Source organism: Mercenaria mercenaria, chromosome 9, assembly GCF_021730395.1.
Source record: "Mercenaria mercenaria strain notata chromosome 9, MADL_Memer_1, whole genome shotgun sequence".
NCBI lineage: Eukaryota > Metazoa > Mollusca > Bivalvia > Venerida > Veneridae > Mercenaria > Mercenaria mercenaria.
The window spans coordinates 20,239,262-20,262,128 of NC_069369.1; the positions used below are offsets into that span (position 1 = coordinate 20,239,262).

General features: G+C 35.6%; 2 protein-coding genes across 4 annotated transcripts; one reads left to right on the forward strand and one right to left on the reverse strand.

The window, feature by feature from the left end:
- Positions 1-252: 252 nt before the first annotated feature.
- On the reverse strand, positions 253-1,600 carry LOC123546012 (uncharacterized). The gene is made up of 2 exons (XM_045332200.2): positions 760-1,600; positions 253-476 (listed from the first exon to the last, which is right to left on the reverse strand). Exons 1-2 carry the CDS (start codon positions 1,598-1,600, stop codon positions 253-255), a joined length of 1,065 nt encoding a protein of 354 aa, XP_045188135.2.
- A 756-nt stretch (positions 1,601-2,356) lies between these two features.
- Positions 2,357-22,523, forward strand: LOC123546640 (methanethiol oxidase-like). 3 transcript variants are annotated; one of them, XM_053550958.1, is made up of 6 exons: positions 2,357-2,504; positions 11,197-11,366; positions 17,816-18,001; positions 20,012-20,132; positions 20,599-20,778; positions 22,243-22,523. In XM_053550958.1, the coding sequence occupies exons 2-6, from the start codon at positions 11,232-11,234 to the stop codon at positions 22,506-22,508; spliced, it is 888 nt and encodes a 295-aa protein (XP_053406933.1). In that variant the 5' UTR covers positions 2,357-2,504; positions 11,197-11,231; the 3' UTR covers positions 22,509-22,523. The 3 variants fall into 3 exon arrangements, with proteins under 3 accessions (XP_053406933.1, XP_053406932.1, XP_053406934.1); XM_053550957.1 differs by lacking the exon at positions 2,357-2,504 and adding an exon at positions 4,910-5,051; XM_053550959.1 differs by lacking the exons at positions 2,357-2,504; positions 17,816-18,001 and adding an exon at positions 4,910-5,051.
- The last annotated feature ends 344 nt before the right edge of the window (positions 22,524-22,867 follow it).

Sequence of the window (22,867 nt, forward strand, 5' to 3'; positions counted from 1 at the left end):
GTATGTCAATTGTTTACTGGTATCACAGGTGGCCGCCATTTTTTCCTTACTATCATTCATTTCGAGGCTTACATCTACCCATAATTCCTTGCTAAAAGTTACAGTTAGGCCATATCAAAAGTCTATTAATAGGTTCTGGTGCACTGTAAGTCAAATTTACTTAAGATAAGAACATGAGAAAGTTTATAAAAACAAGTAACAGTCTAAAAAGTTGAACTCCATAACTTATGTACAATTGTTTTAAATGTTTATTCATTTTTCTTCCTTGTAATGTGGGTAAAGGAACTTATATCCTCTTCTGACCACACTTACTTCTGTGCAGAAGGCAAGATGAGTCCAGTGCAGACATGGCCTTCCGTTAATCATACCATCACACTGGGCCCACTTAGTGAAAATAAGAGATGTGGCACCAGACACTTCCTTTGGTGTGAATAAGTTGCAAACACAACACTCGTCACTTTCATCATCATCTTCATCTGAAGAGGTAGAACTACTACTGGCAAGATTTATATGGGAAGGGCCAGGTTATGGTTCTATAGTTGGTTTCACAGTCTGTGCAGTAAGTTTCATTTTTTTTTCCAGTGGCACTTGACTTTTTTGCAGGTTTTGGCATAGATTTTTCATTTTCATATGCAGCTAATTTTGCATGAACAGTGCTGTCAGTAATTTCTTTGCCAGCTACAATGTTACTTACATTTCTCCTGTTAGTTTTCTTTGCAGTAGACTTTGCTTTGTTCATTTTAAGGTCATTTTCCTTACCTGCAAACATGCTATACCCATCTGCTACATCCACACAAATACCACCTTCAACAGTTGCATCAGAGTCAGTATCACTAGTGTAAAGTTCTGCTGGAATCAAGTCCTGTCTTGGTACAGCTTCCTTATTAAGTGGATAAATACCAGCACGCTTAAAGCCAGACTGCAAATTTTCTGGTTTCAAGGCCTGGTGATATACCTTACAAGCAATTGCACAAATATTGTATCTTGTAATAGCTGCAGCTGTTTCGCGCATTAACTTGTGACATGCATAATTGTAAATATGCTGAAAAGAGCCATAACAAGCTAAATCCAAGGGTTGTAGCAGGTGGCTTGTGTGTGCAGGGAGTATGAAAAGAATAATATTGTTATCTTTAGCCCAGTCAACCAATCCTACTGATATATGAGAACGGTGGCCATCCAATGTAAGTAGGACCTTCTCATCCGAACGACCTGGAATATATTTCAGAGAGTGATTTTCCATAAAATCTCGGAAAATTGCAGAATTGGACCAACCGGTCTCGCTCATAGTTCCTGTTGCCCCCGGACTGCTGCCTTCAAGTAAGTCTGGAAGAAGTCTTTTACCTGGGAAGATAAGGTATGGTGGCAAAGCATAACCGCTAGCACTGCCACATCCAATAAGCGTGACAGTCTGAATTTTGCCAGATGTGACAGCTGGAGGGTAATGGTCTGCCCTTGCAATAACAGGAGGGGGCTTATGATCACAGGTAAGGCCTTTCTCGTTCACATTAAAAATAAGATGTGGCTTGTCGAGCAGGTCATGTTTCCTTAAACACTGCTCTAAGTTGTCGAAGTAGTTATTCACAACAGATTCTTTTGCCATTTAAGCCCGTGCATATTCTAATGACCTGGGATTCAGCTTTTTCATTTCTGGCCACCTACTTCTAAAACCCTCTAACCAATGAAATGATAACGTCTGAGTCTTGGTCCTTTTGCCAAGGGTTACTGCAAAGTCACTTGCAATATCAATACATTCTTGACAAGTGTAGCCATATCCATATTCAGCCATGGTTTGAAAGTGTTTTACCAAAAAGGCCTCCTCAAGCTGGCTAAACAAAGGATTGGAACCCGTTACAAAATTTTCAGGATCAATTTTTCCTACAACTCTGTCCCTTAAAGTATTTTCTGGCACACCATATATTTTTGAGGCTCTTAATACTGATACACCTTCCTCCCGAACACATTTGTAGGCATTGGTCAAAGCTGTTGGTGAATATAGCCTGTATTTTTTCCTAACTGGCTGTGGGGTGGCCTTAAAATAGAAAAAAAAATCAATAAGAATTGATAAAAATATAGGGATTGAAAATTTAACAATAGAAATTTGCTTGGCCTAATTCATTATAGGTGGCGCCACTGTAAGTAGGTCAGTTTTACTACGAATGCAGACGAAGGAGAATAGTGGGAGAATCTTGATTTTTTAGCTTTAAAATGGATTTTAAAAATAAGGAAATTTTGGGAATAAGGAAATAAGGTAATTTTATAGAAAAAATAGTTTTTTTACTCTTACCTGCTTAAACCGCATGATTTTTGTCAATATTTATGCCGTCACAGTAGAGTAACCTCTAACCAAAACATTCCCACGGTCGCGCATGTGCAAACAACGATTACTTTGGAGATCACGTGAAATTAAAGATGGCCGCGAATCGATGATAGTCGCAAACTGCGGGGAGTTGACGATATGTGAAGTATGAAGTTCGAAGTCACCACCGGTCTTTCGTAACTTATAGGTGAAGATATTATTTTTTCATATTAAATCAGATTTTGTTTAAGCCATTTTGATACTGATCAGTTCCTGAAACAAGAGAACGTGCATTTAAACTTTCTGTGTACACGAATCTTTAATCCTTAAACTGAAAACAAAAAAACCCCAAAAAATCAGCATGTTGGCCCACATTTTCCCGTACTTTGAAACCATATTACCGTGAAGAACGACCGTTTTGATATTTATCTTCAAAGTAGCTGTATGTATTTTACATGCAGTGACAAATAGATGTACCTAATTAACTATAAAAAGCCAAGACATTGACGAATAATAAATCTTAAATTACCTCAACCAGAGAATATAATATGCAAACAGTGCATTGTTATTCTCTGCCTTTTCTGCACTTTGAAATATAGACTATTCCTGTTTATGGGGGTGTTCTGTAACGTAAGAAAAATGCATTAAGGAGGAAGTATACCTAGTTACCAGGGTAAATTCAAATTAGTTGAACGTAGCATTTTATTTATTTCGTATAACCTAATGTTTTAGCTGCTACAGTCTCAAGTTCGTTTATCTCTGTCCCTTCAAGAACAATTTCATCCAGGTTTGGAGTAATAACTCTCCAAAGGTATTCTATATTGAAAGAAGAAGGGAAATACGGATAAAGAGTTTAAATTGCGGCTGCCACATTTTCAGTTCTGAACATAAAATACATCGATTTCTTATTAATGTTAAATCCTATTACTTTATTTAATATTTGTCAAAGGTTTGAATATTGCTGAATATACTAGAATGTTTTATTGAGTCTATTGTTTTTATTACCTCCCCTTATAACAGTTCATTTACAATATGAAAAGTTGCGCCTTTCTATTCATGTAAGTATGCACAATATCTATTTGGAAAGCTGCTTCATCTGCTTTATATATAAAAAGAAATTAAGCAATGTAGACCTTTAACACTTTTCAATGTATTATCAATTTGTTATCAGTCTCCATGGCAACATTAATTTAATTAAAACATCACAATTTAAGAATATAGTTTTCTAAGTACCAAATTATCAATGGAAACGGAAAAATAGATATTACAAATCAAACTGCGCAATTTTTATTTGAAAATGTTCGGAATAAGTAACCTTTCACCATACTATATTCCCAATAACGTCAGTTACCATCAACCATTTTCTTACATTCCGCATAATGGTTTCAATACAGCTACATAAAAGCCGCAAAATATTGATCATTATTCAAAACGAAAGAGTCATTAAAAAATTTCGGCAAATAATCGCTGTTTAAAAATAGTTCAAATAAAAAAAATGCTCAGAATTACGTACATTCAAAATAAAATCTGTTAACTTTGCGCGGTAACCACGACGTCGTTTTTAGCGTGTCGGCGGTAATTTAATCGCGAGTGGTATAATAATACGCATTTTAACGACAAACAATGATTTTATGCATGGTTATATCACTGTTTTAGATATATTAATTCGGTTCTAATACGTTATCTAGGCATAGGAAATAGAGATCAATATAATTGCACCTTTACTAATCCTACCAGGTGTTCTGTATTACAAAAGTGGATCTATTGTGACATTTTGATACAAGCAAAACTGTATTATCTGCACTATTATTTACCTACTGGTACTTCGTTTTATTATTGGCTTGTTAAAAGTTAATTTTTTACCATATGTAAGTTGACAGAATCATAGGAACCATGTCTTGAGGGGTAAATCAAACACAAATTAAATAAATCCGTAATGATTTTGTTGTGCAAAAAAGTATGATATTGTGTCTTAAACAGTTTTCATTTTCCACTCAATTGTGTAATTGCAAGGGAAGTAAACTAATAGATCTCTACTTATAAGTACTAGCCTAAGGCAAGAGTTGTCATTCTTTGCGGATCACAACTTTAAATTAAAAATTAAAACTTCTGTTATTGATATTAACAAAACTATCATAAACTTCACATTTGTGAAATCATTTTTGGTTATTTCAAGGACTTGGAAATTAATTTCTAGACTTTATTTAATGTAATTCTATCATTGAAAATTTTAGGGCCTATCTCTACGTTATCAGGGATTTGTATGTACGTCCTTGACGATATCGATCAAATATGTGCTTGATTTCTGGTGATATCTTTTCCAGCGCACCGTTATGCCGTCTAGCGTCAGTCATGGGAACATGGGACCGAAACAATTTATCCCGAGTACCTTTAGCAAAAAAACAAAGACAAATGAAGGCCAAAGACTGTTTAAAGGATGCATTTATCTATTAATATATCCAGCCCTTTATTTGAATAAGCACTTAGCATTAAGCAACCGGCATTAATTGTTTCGCATTTCGCAATTAGCAATTAGCTTTTATTATTTGACAATACTCTTTTTGCAGTCAATATTTTACTTTAAGCGTTAAGCAAATATCATTTTGCATTTAGCATGGCGCACCGGCCTTCCATAGCTTATTCAATAAATACCGTGCTATCCCTCCAAAAATAAACTTGTCCAAGGTCGGGGACTAACTATAACTGAAATTGCGAGTGTGGGACAAACACTGCAGGAATAAAGATCAAATTATGGGTAAGTTTGTTTTGTTTTTATTACAAACTGAAAACAAAAATACAAATTTAAAATAAGTTTATGTTCATAACAATTTAATGAATAAAACGAAATTTTGTATTCAGATTACTTTAATTCATTGCAAACAAGGACCAAAACATTAACAATGAAACTTGTTTTTTTGTAAGTGGTACAGCTTGTACAGAATAAACCTGTTCATATAATGTTTATTTCCCCGATGTCGAAGACCTGGGAAGCATACAGTGTTTGAACCGTCCGTCCGCCCGTCTGTCCTGTCCATCAAAGACTATATAATGATTCTTAAAAAGTCCTAATAATGTGGGATGGAGTTACTGATGTTTGCATTGTTATTAAAAACACAGAGGAGACTATTTGTTCATATTTTTGGTTGAATTAAGCATCATCATTGTCAGTTGTGAGTTCATAATAAATTTTTATAAATGATTAATGAGAAATCAAACTATTTCGTTAAAAATATTATTTAAGCTGTTACATAACATTAAATCTTAACTAACTTACTAAGCGAACACACTGTTCATTAATTTTGAATGACAATTTTTTAACTCGTAGGGCCAAACCAGACTATGTTTGGTTCCTGGTCCCTTTGTCGAAAAATTACATTACAGTCAGTAGGTAGGCCAATCAGAATAAATCAAAGCGGTCACCTGGTTATTATTGTGACTGTTAATGTATGCATTATGATCAAAATGAAATTTGTTATTTTCTAGTCTGTCTTTTACACGTAATTAGCATTTTCGGGATTGCTGTCACCATAATGAAAAGAAGGTAAAAATCCGGGGCATTAGATTTTAATCATGTTAGAACTTTTTCAACAAGTTTTTGTTTCTTTATTCAATAATTGTTAATATGTTGGTATGTTTTCAAATGTTTTTATTTACAAACATATACGGTATACCAGCAAAATCATTTTTTAACTTTTACCGAAGTGCCATGTTACTAAAAATAGTAACCGATCGGTTTGTTAAAAAATTTGTTTGATTTCACTAAGGCGAAACACCTTATTTTACGCCAAAATTTTCTTTGGATCATTAAAAATGCATTTCAGTTGGTAATTTTCTTATTGTTTTGGGTACTTTTTTCTTGGAATTGTGAAAATAGAGTCAATATAGCATTGGTAACAGAGCCGATATTTGGTCCCGTGGGACAGCTAGAAGAACCCCGGTCGACGATTTTTCTTTCTTGTTTACGGACTAGATATGTCGCTAAGCAATGTAAAGAAACGGAAAACATGGTTTAAATACCGTCATTTCGGATTTTGTGGCTAGGTATAATTTTCGTTCAAAAATTTCGATCGTCACCAAACAAAAATTTAACTAAGGTAGGTCGGGAGACTGGAAACATACCTACTTATTTTTGTGCCTTCCAGCTAGTATCTATTTCTTACGGCGTAATTTCTTTTATCTTCCTGGTGCGCGCGCGCAATTATTGATTGGAGTGTAAAAACATGTCTCGTATTTCAAGTCAATTTACTATTATTTTATTTATTGTAAATTTAAAGCCATTTATGCACTGTAGGAGGAAGGTAAAATGCTTAAAGAGACATTAACAACATTTGTAGCTGAAGATAAGGCTGACTTTTTCACCAGATACAGATACTACCATCAAAGTGTTAAACTTTTTACATTTTTATACATTTCTTGAATGTATAATGCCTCATTAGTCACTTCGGAATTTTCAACTTTGATTAAAAAATGCCACATTACTAGTATAATAAATAGCACTGAATTCTGCCTTTAAGCAAATTACAAATTTATCAATCTTGTTGCATTTCTAATCACCTGAGCACGCTGTGTCCGTCATGCGTGCGTGCGTGCGTCCTTTCGTCGTCAATAATTTCTTTAAACGACATCTCAACCGAAACCACTAAATGCATTTTAATCAGATTTTGGCTGGATATTCCTTGTGTGGTTCTCTATCAAAGTTGTTCCAACGGTACCACCTGGCTGAACATAGGGGCCACCAGAGCTAAAAATAGAAGAATCTTCAAACGACATCTCCTCCTAAACCGCTGGTTTGGTTTTGAAATAATTTCACACAGATGGTCCTTATGTAACCTACTACCAAGATTCTTCAAATTATTTCGATTTGTCAAAAGACATGGCCGCCAGGAGGCGTGGTCATTTTTCCTTATATATATAAGTAGTCATAACTTAAAAGAATTCTTGTGTGATACACAAACGGTCCTTGTGCGACCAAGATTGTTCAAATTATTCCGATTTATTTAACAAGAGGGTCATGATGACCCTGGAACGCTCACCTGAGTAATATGAGCTACATGTTTCAAATGTCAAACTGATGCTAAAATATTTAAAAAATAGGTCAGTAGGTCACATGAATGGTCACCGAAAGCCACATTTTAAACAAAGGCATTATGAGCCTTTATATATAATACGGCTTCAGTATATCTTACCAAACTAAACGACCGTATAATTTGCTGGATAAGAAATGTCTTTAAAGGGAAATATTAAAGAGATGAAATAGTAGCCATTAATGTATGAGAGTTAACTGTCAATCGTTTTTAGTTTCTGTTGTTTTTTTTTTGTTGGGTGACATGGGGTGGGAGAGAAGGGGACACATGCATACCGGCACATGCATATACCTGCAAAAGCCTTTGTCCCACTGATGGTGTAGTGATGTTTACTGTTTACATAGTACATTTGTAGAAGATACTCTAACTTTATTTTTTATTTTATTTTTTTATGATATGACATACCAATTTATAGATGCGAAACTTCTTGCTATCATGCAAATACACGTAATATCATCTTGGCTATAGATGTATGTTTACTATTTTGTCATTGTTTCACAGACCTACGCATAGAAAAGTATGTCGAAGGACATTTAACGAGATCTGATATTGTGAGATGTCTAAAAAATTGTTTGATATTAGGTCCAAGGAAGACAGCTAAAATGTTCAGACACCACAACAACAATTTAAAGTAGAGCATTATAAGTTTGTTACTGTCAGAGGTTTGAAACTGTATATGTTCATTCTCGTTTTGTGCAGTCAGATAGGGTTTCGTCCTTGAATACAGGTTGCAAAACTTTAAATGAATTGTGATACCAAAACATATCATTTTAGATATGAATTTTATAAACATTTAAATTTTGAAAACAGAACAATTACATACTTGTGCGTACAATGATGCTTTTTTCCAGTTCATTTTCTGTGACTCTCCATCTCGGAAACATTGTATGTGTAACATCTAATAGGAAGCCATCCTGATACAAATAAATTGTTACATCCCAAATCCCCAACTTGCACGAAAATAGAGCATGTTTAATTTAATAAGGACTAAAAGCAGCATTTAAATGGTATCATTTAAACGTAATTTAAGAAATTCGTTTTAAAATGGCACCATCTTGATAAAACTAGAAATCTCTTGAAACAAATTGTTAACGTGGTTTAATCAAAAAATGAGATGATTTCTTTTGCAGCAATAAATATTTGGACAGCTGTATCTCATCCGTACTTATTTTGGATGACAATTTTGAAAATGACGGCTATTTATATCAGAGTTATGTGAATAACCAAGTGCTTCATTTCTTTGAAATGTAACTTATTAAAATAAATATCATTTGACTTTTTTACAATAATGAATAAAATATAGCTGTAGCTCATCAACACTTGTAATATATATATAATATATATATATATATCCTGTAATCAAAGATAATTTTTAAATCCACTATGTTTATGTAAATCCTTCAATTATCATATGTCCAAACTGGTAATAATTTATTATACAGGGATTTTTTTTTTCAATAAGATCTATCTGTAGGTTCTACCCTGTTCTCAGGGAGCTTCATATTTAAAGCATCATTGGAGGTTCCTGCACTTTCATGTTAAACCAAGAACAAATAGAAGAGTCTGGAAATCCACAATAACCCAGACTTTAAAATAGTGTAATCACCCTGTTTATGGAACCGTATAGAGGGACATATGTTTGGGTAATCATTATATTGTCTCTTGATGATTAACTCGTGTCAGTTATACTGACTTTAATTTTGCTTTATACAGTCAACACCATGCTCAATTTTGAACCGATATTAAATTTAAATTTTGTAAGCCGACCTTCACACATCTCTTTGAAATCATCCCTTTGGGCTGACCTTACATGTCAAGTTACATAATTTTGTCTTATTATTATTAAATATGTTTTAAAAAAACTTGGTTAAAGTGTTTCATGCAAGTAGATTTCTCAAAAGCTACTGGACAAAATGCTTTCATACTTCACACAAGTCATATTTGTTGCATCAAGAGAATCCCTCTCAACAAGTTAATTCTAGTTTTTATTTTGGCAAAATTTGTCCCTTTTTAACAGATATATGAGCGTTTTGTTGCAGATGAGTAAGTTACTCAGAAACTACTAGACTAATATTAACACTTTCAAATTCTACACACATCTTTGGCATCATTAGATGCAGGTTTAATAAATCGGGGTAACATTTTAGCAATATTAAATCCCGTTTTCGCGCAAAAAGGTGAAAATAAAACAAGTATGCAAATTTTCCTGAAACTACGGTATTAAATACATGTGTACTTTAAAACTATCCATAAGTCTTCGTTATCATGAAGTAACTATTTTGAGCCAGGTTTACTATTATAAGGTGGAATTGCTTCAAATAACCGAGCGCGCTGTCATTAGACAGCTAATTATTTATTTCTGCTTATATTTTTGTAAAAACGGTATGCAGGAAAATAATTTATCGCCGGATGTAATTCTGGGTGGAAATTACTGACTCTCGTGTAACTGTTTTGCGGTAACTCAGCAAAGCATCGTTACCGCTCCACGGCACCTACGAGCAGTGAAAAAATTAAATCCTAACATAAACAGCGTTAACTTTCATATTCCATGAAAATATTTGCATATTGTTGTGGTAAGTGAACAACGTTAATTTACATATTCCATGCTGCTGCGGTTAGGGATCAGAATTAACTTTAGTATTCCATGTTGCTGTGATAAGGGACCAGCGTTAACTTTCACATTCCATGTGCCGTGGTTAGGGATCAGCGTTAACTTTCATATTCCATGCGCCGTGGTTAGGGACCAGCGATAACTTTCACATTCCATGTGCCGTGGTTAGGGACCAGCGTTAACTTTCATATTCCATGTGCCGTGGTTAGGGATCAGCGTTAACTTTCATATTCCATGTTGCTGTTGTTAGGGACTTGCGTTTACTTTCATATTCCATGTTGCTGTGATAAGGGACCAGAGTTAACTTTCATATTCCATGCGCCGTGGTTAGGGACCAGCGATAACTTTCACATTCCATGTGCCGTGGTTAGGGACCAGCGTTAACTTTCATATTCCATGTGCCGTGGTTAGGGATCAGCGTTAACTTTCAAATTCCATGTTGCTGTTGTTAGGGACTAGCGTTTACTTTCATATTCCATGTTGCTGTGATAAGGGACCAGAGTTAACTTTCATATTCCATTTGCCGTGGTTAGGGACCAGCGTTAACTTTCATACCCCATGTTCTTGTGATTAGGGACCACCGTTAACTTTCATACCCCATGTTCTTGTGATTAGGGACCAGCGTTAACTTTCATATTCCATGTTGCTGTTGTTAGGGACCAGCGTTAACTTTCATATTCCATGTTGCTGTGATAAGGGACCAGCGTTAACTTTCATATTCCATGTTGCTGTGGTTAGGGACCAGCGTTAAGTTTCATATTCCATGTTGCTGTGATAAGGGACCAGCGTTAACTTTCATATTCCATGTTGCTGTGGTTAGGGATCAGCGTTAACTTTCATATTCCATGTTGCTGTGGTTAGGGACCAGCGTTAACTTTCATATTCCATGTTGCTGTGGTTAGGGATCAGCTTTTACTTTCATATTCCATGTTGCTGTGGTTAGGGATCAGCGTTAAGTTTCATATTCCATGTTGCTGTGGTTAGGAACCAGCATTTACTTTCATATTCCATGTTGCTGTGATAAGGGACCAGCATTTACTTTCATATTCCATTTGCCTTGGTTAGAGACCAGCGTTAACTTCCATACCCCATGTGCCGTGGTTAGGAACCAGCGTTAACTTTCATAGTTCATGTTGCTGTTGTTAGGGACCAGCGTTAACTTTCAGATTCCACGTATATGTTATATTCTATTTATATATTTGCAGCTTGTTGTGGTAAGGGACCAGGCTATGCCTCGCCTATGGACGCCATGAAGAACGGCCCGAGAGAAGAGATAGTCTACATACCGTGCATTATTCCTCCCCAGACCGAAAATCCAAGACCAGATTATCTTGCTACAGTTAACGTTGATCCTAAATCTGAAAATTATTCAAAGGTAATAATTCAAGCTTACTATACCGAAATTTTGACCATTTTTCTTACTATCTTATAGCAAATATTTCACCATGTTTTAAACATGTCTTTTAGTGGATTTATATCCAACATAACTAGGAGAAATTAAAGACTACTATATGTTAGTGTAGCGGTACAAGTCACAAATGTCATGTTAGCATACAACATTTGTTTGAAAATACAAACTGTCGGCAGTGTGGCGATCGGATTAAAAGAATTTTATTCAGAATTTCAAATTTACAGCCTGCTTTTTGTTGTAACATACATCGTTAAACATTACAATAAGAACTGTAGCTTCATATACTGATATGATTTTCTGAGGGTTACATGGCCACGATTGTTTTTGTTTTTTTAATTTTAAATCATTCGGGGTAGTAAAAACATTATGAATAATATTATTAATGAAATATTTGGTACTGAAAATAGAACACTAGATTTAGATCAGTTAATATTGAGAGCTACCCTGTCTCGTGAATTCTGACATAGTCCCTGTCATAGAAATCCTATGATTTCCCTTTCCCTACGACACCACTTTTGCTTATTTATAATAAGAATATAGTCCATTGGACTGCGATAGATGTATACAGTAAACCCTGCCTCCGCGATTACATGTATTGGACTGTGATTGAGGTATACAGTAAACCCTGCCTTCGCGATCACCTGTATTGGGCTGCGAAAGAGGTATACAGTAAACCCTGCCTTCGCGATCACCTGTATTGGACTGCGATAGAGGTATGCAGTAAACCCCGCCTTCGCGATCCTCTGTATTGGACTGCGATAGAGGTATGCTGTAAACCCCGCCTTTGCGATCGCCTGTGTTGGACTGCGATAGAGGTATGCAGTAAACCCCACCTTCGCGATCGCTTGTATTGGACTGCGATAGAGGTATACCGTAAACCCTGCCTTCGCGATCACCTGTATTGGACTGCGATAGAGGTATGCAGTAAACCCCGCCTTCGCGACCGCCTGTATTGGACTGCGATAGAGGTATACCGTAAATCCCACCTTCGCGGTCGCCTGTATTGGACTGCAATAGAGGTATACCGTAAACCCCGTCTTCGCGATCGCCTGTATTGGACTGCGATAGAGATATACCGTAAACCCCGCCTTCGCGATCACCTGTATTGGACTGCGACATAGGTATACCATAAACCCTGCCTTCGCTACTGCCTGTATTGGACTGCGATAGAGGTATACCGTAAACCCCGCCTTCGGGGTCGCCTGTATTGGACTGCGATAGAGGTATACCGTAAACCCCGCCTTCGCGATTGCCTGTATTGGACTGCGATAGAGGTATACCGTAAACCGCGCCTTCGCCATCGCCTGTATTGGACTGCGATAGAGGTATACAGTAAACCCCGCCTTCCCGATTGTCTGTATTGGACTGCAATAGAGGTATACCGTAAACCCCGCCTTCGCGATCACCTGTATTGGACTGCGAAAGAGGTATACCGTAAACCCTGCCTTCGCGACCACATGAAGTGGACTGCGATAGAGGTATACAGTAAACCCCGCCTTCGCGACCACCTGTATTGGACTGCGATAGAGGTATACAGTAAACCCCGACTTCGCGATCACCTGTATTAAGCAGTCACTTGTATTAAGTAGCGAAAGTTTGTATTTGTTATCTACAATGCATGACATAATTATTTGACACAAATATTATGGATATATTTAAAGTTGAAAAACTTAAAGCGCACTACAAGTATATATAATCGTCAATTTTGTATTCGTATAAAAAACTTTAATTATGTCGTGTGTAATATAACAGTGGTAAATGTAAACATCTAACAGAGAGTCTTGAGTCACCATTGGTTTCAACACGTCTGACCGAAAGATTTTTGACGGGAAACTCAATCTGCTACTCTTCGCGAACTGCAACACGACGCTGTTTTTCCTGCAGCCTTTTGAATTTTTATATCTAAAAAGCTAAACTTTCATTACATTTACACTATTGAGGCTGTCTGCTTATATTATCCGGACGCAGTTATCTAGTCTTTTTCCGTTTTGTTTCACATCTATGATGACACTACAAATTATGTCCATATATTATCAAGTAATAAAATCCTAGCAAATACAAAATAAAACAACAGGGACTAACTTGTGGCGTTCTATATAAATTTTAAAATCAGTTTCGTGGGATCATTTTCCACGGTTTTTTAGATACTTTTTGCATTGAGTTGTATTTAAGTTACGATGCCAGCGCATGTGATTACATTTTTTTTGGTTGGATTTAACGTCGCGCCGACACATGATAGGTCATATGACGACTTTCCAGCTTTAATGGTGGAGGAAGACCCCAGGTGCCCCTCCGTGCATTATTTCATCACGAGCGGGCACCTGGGTAGAACCACCGACCTTCCGTAAGCCAGCTAGATGGCTTCCTCACATTAAGAATTTAATGCCCCGAGTGAGGCTCGAACCCACATCGATGTGATTTGAAGCATGTGATTACATGGACTGTTAAATCTATACAGTAATTTGAACAGCAAACAAAACTTGATTAAGGGGACGCATATTGCTACATTCACAGTTCATACAGCAATGCGGAAGGGGTGCATATTCAAGTAATCGATGGTGGGAAAACAAAAACATATTCCTAAACTGATAATTACTAATGGACACCTGTAATATTCAGTATTTGTGATAAGGATGTGGTACTATGAATGTATAGGAAAACAGAGGTCTTTGTGAAAGTACATCAACACAAAATATTAAGCTTTTGTATAAGGATAAACAGGTTTTTTACAATAACAGTGTTCCAAATAGTTTGAGGGATGAGATTTTCTTTCTAACACACCTGGATGCTTTAAACATGTAAAATTTAATGCCACGTCTGTTCATCTCGGGATGGACGCCATATTTTCATTGATAAAAAATTGTAAATAAAAAATCAGAGTGGGATTGGATTGCAGTGGCATAACAAACATCTTCACACATGAATACCTTTGAACAGATATCTAAGATTGCTACACAGGTCAGGCGGTTAAATGCATAATGTCGACACTTGAATTCATCTTGAAAAGGTGGTATTTTAGTTTGTTTACATGGTTTTTAATTTTCCCACGACTTCCGGCGATTAACTGCAATGTATACTGCGCCGGACGAAGGTAACTCTAATAACAACGGGAGACAACTGTAGGTGTCAGCACGTGTACGATTTTAAAAAACATGTCGATGATTATAATTTCTTATCAAATAATGATTCCTATTAGATATTCGTCTTTAATATTCGGAAATTATAATTTTCTGTGGACATTTGTCAAAAATATTACTTACAGTGGAACTACTTGCGCATCAAACTGGTTTCCGCTTCAGTTGTGAGGCACTTTCCGTTATACTTTTTGACAACAAATACAAAACACAAAATGAATCAATTAAAGTAAACTTAAAACGACTGCTACTTAAATCAGTTAAGTAAAGTTGTTGTTACAACATTATACATGTTCGTTACGTTTGAATAAAGTTTTCTGTGAACTGCATAATCCATTAATTACGGTTTAGATGACATTGATTTACAAACTTATTGACCCCGTTTTTACGTGAAATGACGCATTTCGTGCAAACAGTTTGAAAGTATGGTGGAGAATTCAAGGACAAATTATAAATGACATTAAAGTGAGGTAACTGTATATTCGTCCAGTTTGATCATTGACATCTGCTGTCTTTTGTTACTTTTGTGAACAAAATTAGAATGATGCTTTTGCAATATACACATTGATTGGACCAATCAAACCCAAATTTCATACCTTATTTTAGGGATTTTTAAGGCAATACATTTTCAAAAGTTTGTTGAATGTGTTTTGATATTTAAGTGCATTGTAGTTCATGAATACCAAGTTAAATTAATAATGGCAACATTTCTAGGCCTTATTGTAAGCCACTAGACTCTGTAACGATAAATGTTTAATGTATTAAGGGGAATATACCCCTTTAAGGGGACGCATACTTTGAAATTAGAAAAAGTGGGGCAGGGATTATAAAATTTACCGTGCAAAAAAGGTTTGGTAAATGAAATGAATACTGTTTCAACTGTTATAAGTACACAAAGGATTGTCCTAAAATAAAATGAGTAAAACTGAACAAGAAAGTTATTGGTTGAATACATAAGACTTATTGTGTACATTCAAAGTCAACATTAAGGACTTTTTGGTGCGAAAAAATAGTGCTTCATTTGTCCAAACATTTATCAATGTCCTACATGATTCTAATTTAAGAAAGAATGTGAAATAAGTTCACTGTCTTGCTTTCATTTGGCAAATGTGAGCTAAAACACATATTTAGTTTGTTACAAAAGTAAGTTTCATAAGTAAAGTAACGGTGGTTCAAGAATGCCACATTACAAAACTAAAAGAGTATATTCCACTTAATACATTAAACATTTATCATTACAGAAGTCTAGTGGCTTAAAAAAGGCCTAGAATGTTGCCTTTATTAATTTTTAACTTGGTATTCATGAATTCAATGCACTAAATATCAAACACATTCAACAAATTTGAAATGTACTGTCATTAAAATCCCTGAAATAAGGTATTAATTTGGTTCAGGTCCAATCATGTTATATGTGCAAAAGCAACTTCTAATCTTGTTCACAAAAGTTACTTAATACACAGCAGGAATGTCAATGATCAAAACTGGACGAATATAATTATCCTCATTTTAATGTCATTTATAATTTGTCTTGAATTTCCACCATACTTTTCATACTCTGTTTGCACAAGTTGCACGAATGCTGTCATTCACGTAAAAAATGGGGTCAAATAAGTTGTAAATGATATTTTATGTAAACGTAGTAATGGATTATGCAGTCAAGATAAACTATTTCATAACGTAACGAACATGTATAAGTTGTAACAACAAACTTTACTTACATGATTTAAGTAAGCAGTCGGTTATATGACTTATTGATCATTTTGTTGTTTGTTATTGTTGTCAAAAGTATAACGGAAGTGCCTCACAACTGAAGGGAAACAGTTTGATGCGCAAAGTATGTCAATGTAAGGTAATATTTTTTGACAAATGTCCACAGAAATTATATTTCTAATATTAAGACGAATTCTGAATAGGATTCAATTTTGAAAAAATTATAATCACGACATGTTTTTTAAAAATCGATACACGTGCTGACACCTAAGTTGTCTCCCGTTGTTTATTAGGTTACTTTCGTCGGCGCATAATACATTTGCAGTGAATCGCCGAGAAGTCGTGGAAAATTAAAACCATGTAAACAAACTAAAATTAACCACCTTTTCAAGATGCAATTTAATGTGATCGACTTTATGCATTAACCCGCCTGACCTGTTAGCATTTAGATATCTTTCTAAGTATTCATTGTGTAGAATGTATGTTTGCCTTGCCAATGCTAATCCACTCTGATTTTTTTGTTTAACATTATTTATCAATGAGAATATGGCGTCCATCCGAGATGAACTGAACTGGCGTTAATTTTACATGTTTAAGCAAACTGTGATGTGTTAGAAAGAAATCTCATCTTCAAATTATTGGAACAGTTATTGTAAAAACCTGTTTTTTACCTTATACAAAAGCTTAATATTTTGTGTTGAATGTACTTCACAAACACCTCTGTTTTCCTATTACATTCATAGTACCACATCCTTATCACAAAATACTGATTATTTAAGGGGGTCAATCAGTTATTATATCAGTTTAGGAATATGTTTTTATTTTCCACCATCGATTTCTTGAATATGCCCCTTCCGCATTGCTGTATGAACTGTGAATGTAGCAATATGCGTCCCCTTAAGTATTATAAGATGACTTAAATTTTTCAGTCAAAATTTTCTGATGTAGCATTCTTTTGTTGTAATTGTGGTAAAACATTTGTGTTACGATACTATAAACAGATGATACCATTCTGGCGATAATTCTACTGAGTCTGCAGTAGCTATCAACATATAACTGACAATATTGTGAAATATTTACTAAGCTGGCCTAATTTATTAATCTTCATGTTTAGAAAATTTTACCGTGGCGCAGTGGTCTAGTTCGTTTAGCCCAAGTTACCTTCTGTGCTGTGGAACAGATGGTGTGTTTCAGCTCCCGATCAGGGCCTATTAATTTGTAATAAAAAGTCATTTTGATGCCTTAGGGTCAAGGTCAAGGTCACAGTTGCTAAAACAGATTTTTTTTCACTATCTTCATGATAAAGTAGTTTCCGGTCCATAAAATTAATTAGGATTGCCAAAGAAAATGCTGGCGTGCTGCAAAGTTTTCTTGGAATATCTACGGTTCATGTTAGACTTTGATTTCAAATGTTACTCAGCAGAGTAACTTAGTATGCCACAATACGCGCCTGACATAATTCAAAGCAATACACTAACTAAGATTAATGCGATAATTCCTTCTATACATGAAATACTTGAATGCAGAGACACCCTGCATTCACGTGATATTTTTGTATTTCATTTCCAGATAATACACAGAATGCCCTTAAAATATAACCAGGACGAGGTACACCACACCGGGTGGAATGCTTGTTCCAGCTGTCACGATGACGCATCTAAGTCTCGTAACCGACTGATTATGCCGTGTTTGGGAAGCAGTAGGGTCTATATTGTTGACGTCGGAACGGACAAGTATGCGCCAAAAATACACCATGTAAATAATTTATACCTGTTTTGTTTACACATACAATCTGTAGACCTGAAAAAGACCCTCTCATGCTCTTCTGCTACTATCGGGTAGTTTCCGAAGTCAGGAATTGGTGTCACCACCATCAATGTGTTTTGATGATATAGGCCTATTAGTATTTTCTGCTACAAAACTAAGAGTATAGCAAAAGTATAAATAGCTGAATGGATAAACCGCAGTATAAAATTCCATCTTTATAGATAATCGTTGTTAGAAATCTTAATCAATAAAAGCTGAATGAAATAATGATCCATCTTTATTGAAGATAGATCCTTGACACTAAATGGCTGAATTCTTTGTCAGTTAAGTAAGTAATTATATGGCCCCCATGGCCAAGTGGTTAAGGTCGCCGGCTTCGAACAACTTGCCCCTCACCTATGTGGGTTCGAGCCTCACGTGGAGCATTGAATTTTTCATGTTAGGAAGGCATCAAGTTGGCTTAGGAAAGGTCGGTGTTTCTAACCTGATGAAATAATGTACGGAGAGCACTTGGGGTCTTCCTCCACTAACAAAACTGGAAAGTCACCATATGACCTATAATTGTGTCGGTGCGACGTTAAACCCAACAAAACAAAACAAAATGTAAGTATTTTTGCGTTAACATATATTTTTCATTATACACTTGTATACCATATTAACTACGAAACAATGATTATCCATTTTCTTTCTTCAATTTTCATACCTTAAAGTTCAGTGAGCATGGCCCTTGTTTTTGTCAGGCTTTATCAGTCCAGCTGTATGAAAAAATAATGTCTTTATTTTGCAACAAACATGATAATACTACCTGCCAAAATAGAGCAACAACCCATGACAATGATATTTGTGTAATGTCGTTTTGTGAATAAATGACCCGCCGTATCATTTTATGGATTATTTTAGGCAAGCAAGCAAAGTTGCGTATCATTGTACTGGCAATGCCATTGAAAAGTAAAATATACCCAAGACCTATCGCCGCATCATATTGCAAATTCAGCGAAGCACGCAGTCGAATCCAAACATATAAGAAACATATAAGAAATTGCTATTAAACTATTTTGCTAACTGATCAGTATGCCATCTTGTGAAAATGTTATGTCATACTGTTGTGTGTTTTTGTACATATTCCCCATTTAGTTTGTATTTATTACATACTAAACTTTACGCTACATGTAATTGCGTTGCAAGAGATACGGGTCGTGGGTTTTATTTACCTGGCTGGGGATAGGGTGTCGGAGTGGTGTAAATAAGAAGAAATATTCAGATATTTTGCATTATAATTACATTTTAAACATTTACCTTCAGTTTAGAAACGACTGATGGAATATTTGAATACAGAAAAAAGATTGATCATTGTAAATTCATTGGCAAAATTTACTTACTTTTAAGACAAATAAAGAAAAAGCATGTACAGTTTCTTAGTGACTGCATTTGTGACTGACATTGATATTAGGAGACAAACTCTTTGTGTCATCAATTACTAAAAAGAAAAGGAAACGTTTTTAAAATCATGTTTACTTGAGTCATGGATTCTGACTGGCTTGTTATGGTTAGTAAAACCTTCCAACATTTTTGCTATTGACTAGCAAAAAGTGGTTTAGTACTAGTTATGACCCTTGCATTAGAATTAAGGCATCATGTATGAAATATTTTGACACTATCTGGTCTTTTAAAGACGCGACATAACGAAATGTCCTAAATACGCTACGTTGTCCATATTGCATAAAAACACGGAGGAGCTATATACCTAACAAAGCTACAGGTGTTCCGTTTATAGTTCCAGTTTTAACAAGGGAGCTATATACGAAAAGGTGCCCCGAATATAGCTCCCGGAGGAGCTATATGCGAAGGAAGCTGTATAGGATGTGACAACGCATGCCTCTTTTTTAGTTAAAAAAACGTTTGCCGAGAGGGTCGCTGTGCCAACCATACAAATATTGATTCCAAAGGAACAATCTCTATCAGTTTTATTTTGGAAAACATGTTTTTTGTTAATTACAGGTGGTAGAACCCAGTGAAATGCGCGACAAAGCTGGTTTGACGGTCCCTCATTCAACACATTGTTTGGCTAGCGGAGAAATTATGATCAGTTGTATGGGTGATTCTGACGGCAACAATAAAGGTTCGTGCAAGCAATAAAAAATCTGAAATTATTTCATCTGAGTAGGCCATTGTTTATATATTAAATTTTAGTACAAAATAAGATAAACAAATATCTTTATTACCATTTAATGTCGTTGTCATTTCAGCATCGTCATCAATAAAAGGAATGGCATCTTGATAATTTTTACCAACGAGAAAAAGCGTCATGAACAGAACAACGGGAGCATCATCATCATCATTATCATCATCTTCGTCATAATCTTCATCATCATCATCTTCGTCTTCATCATCATCATCATCATCATCATCATCTTCTTCTTCTTCTTTTTCTTCTACTTCTTCTTCATCGTCATCATCATCATTATCATCATCATAAACAACAGCAGCATCTTTAAGTCGATTTTAACATGATTACTAATAACTCAAAACATATTGTTTTTGCTTAGAAATACGTACATTATAACAAAAGCTGCAACCGTTTTCAGGTGGGTTTGTCGTCCTTGATGGAGAAACATTTGAGATGAAAGGAAAATGGGAAAGGGGAGAAGAAGCTGAGTTTGGATATGATTACTGGTACCAGCCGTATTTCAACATCATGGTTAGCACTGGTTGGGCTGCTCCAAAGACGTTCAAACAAGGGTTCAATCCAGCGGATGTTGAGAAAGGTATGATATAAATGTTGCATTTTAACCCTTACCCTGCTGAATTTCTATAATGAACTTGTCCACCTTTCATTTTAGACAGTACCATTAACTGTTAAAAGGGGTGCATACCAAAAATATACTGATTGAATGGCGAACAGTGCAGATCATGATCAGACTGCACGGATGTGCAGGCTGATCATGATCTACACTGGTCGCAAAGGCAGAGTAAAACGAGTTCAGCATGATGAGGGTTAAACATGATAGTACAAATTAGGATTAAATTTACTGTTATTACTTACATATGATATAAAAACATAAACTAGACGTCAAAGTTAGAAGTTCGATGACATTCTTAACATTTTTTTGCGAACAAGTATAATAGAAAATATTCGCCGTATTAAAATAGTTGCAGCTCGTATACAGTTGTACTGGACAAATAAAAAGTTGTTTTAATTGTCCACTGTACACGTGACATATAAGCCTCGTGGTGAGAAAATCAACCTTGGTTTGCGACCAGCATGGATCCAGATTCGCGTAGGCTGGTCAGGATCCATGCTATTCGCTTATAGTTTCTCTAATTGCTATATATAGGCTTTGAAAGCGAACAGCATGGATCCTGACCAGACTGTGCGGATGCGCAGGCTGGTCTGGATCCATGCTGGTCGCAAACCCATTATGTTGATTTTCTCATGGCGCGGCTCATATAGTGTCAATGGCAGAAGGAGCCACCGTGACCGAGTGAATAATGAAGCTGATTTCGAATCACTTACGCTTCAAGGCTGTGGGCTCGAAACCTAGCTTTTGATATTCTTTCATGTGGGGAGGTGTCCAGCCGGCATGTGGAAGAAATGTGCCGTAAATAAAGCTTGAATGGGCACTAGGGTATTCCTCCGTATGCCGTATGATATATAACTGTGGTCGATGTGACGTTAAACATAACTAATGTTATTATATTATATTAGAAATGAGAAAAGCTGCATGTGCAGACGTTTTTTATCAATGACAACATAAATAGGTGTTCTGTATGATTTTTACACATATTTAAATCATTTCTTCCCTAGTCAAAGTTTGTATTTATAAAAATATTCACAAACTTTCAGTTGCACAATAGTCTGTTTCTTTTAAACAATGTTACATGCAGACTCATACTTTGATAGATATGGCATAAAGATAAACAAGTAAGTCTTTTTTGTCGATCGTGAAAGAAGAAATATAGATATATATCTTATTAGCGGCATCCATTTCAGTGTATTCCAGTTTAGAAGTACGTTTTTCTTTTTTTCCGTAAATAATCGTGATTTTTTCTAGAAACTACTTTTAAAACAAAGTTTAAACATCTCCTGGTGTTCCCTTTATATCTTGACGATTCAAAACTGTTTTCGTTTTATGTAAGAATTAATGCCGGTTAAAGAGTATGTCATGCTCGCATATTCTTCATAGAATATCACCTTCTCAGTGTCAATAGCTTTCGGGTCCTTTTTACAGGTTTATATGGCAATTCATTGTATTTCTGGGACTGGAAGAACCGACAATTAAAACAGACGCTTCCACTTGGTTCTGATGGTTTGATCCCATTGGAAATTCGATTCATGCATGACCCCGAGAAAGCAATTGGATTTGTAGGATGCGCTCTCAGTTCAACTATCAAAATGTTCTCCCAAAAGGAGGTAAGTTATCACAGTTTTGTCCAAAGTTCAGGTTCTAAGGTTATAAAACAAAGTATGGAGGTCTTTCTCTCAGAGAAAATTTGACCTTGACCAATGCCAAAGTAGGTTTTCTGACACAAGCCTCTAAATTCAGTTTTATAAACTTGGAGCCCGACTTTGATATAACATCGAGAATTACATGAACATTCAACCTAAAGTATAAAGTCAGTGATATAAAATTATTCATACCGATGTAACAGACAGCTTTTTCATCATCAAAGAAAAAACAACCGTTTTTTCCTTTCTCCGGGCCAAACAAACCTTACGGTTTGGTCCCTACTTTTGTTCATAAAATGAGAGAAAAAAACTGATTATAGTGGTATAACTTGGTTTATAGGTGGCTTGGATGCAAGAATCAAGATCAAGGTCACGAAACAAGTATCTACAAACCTCAAAATTTATAA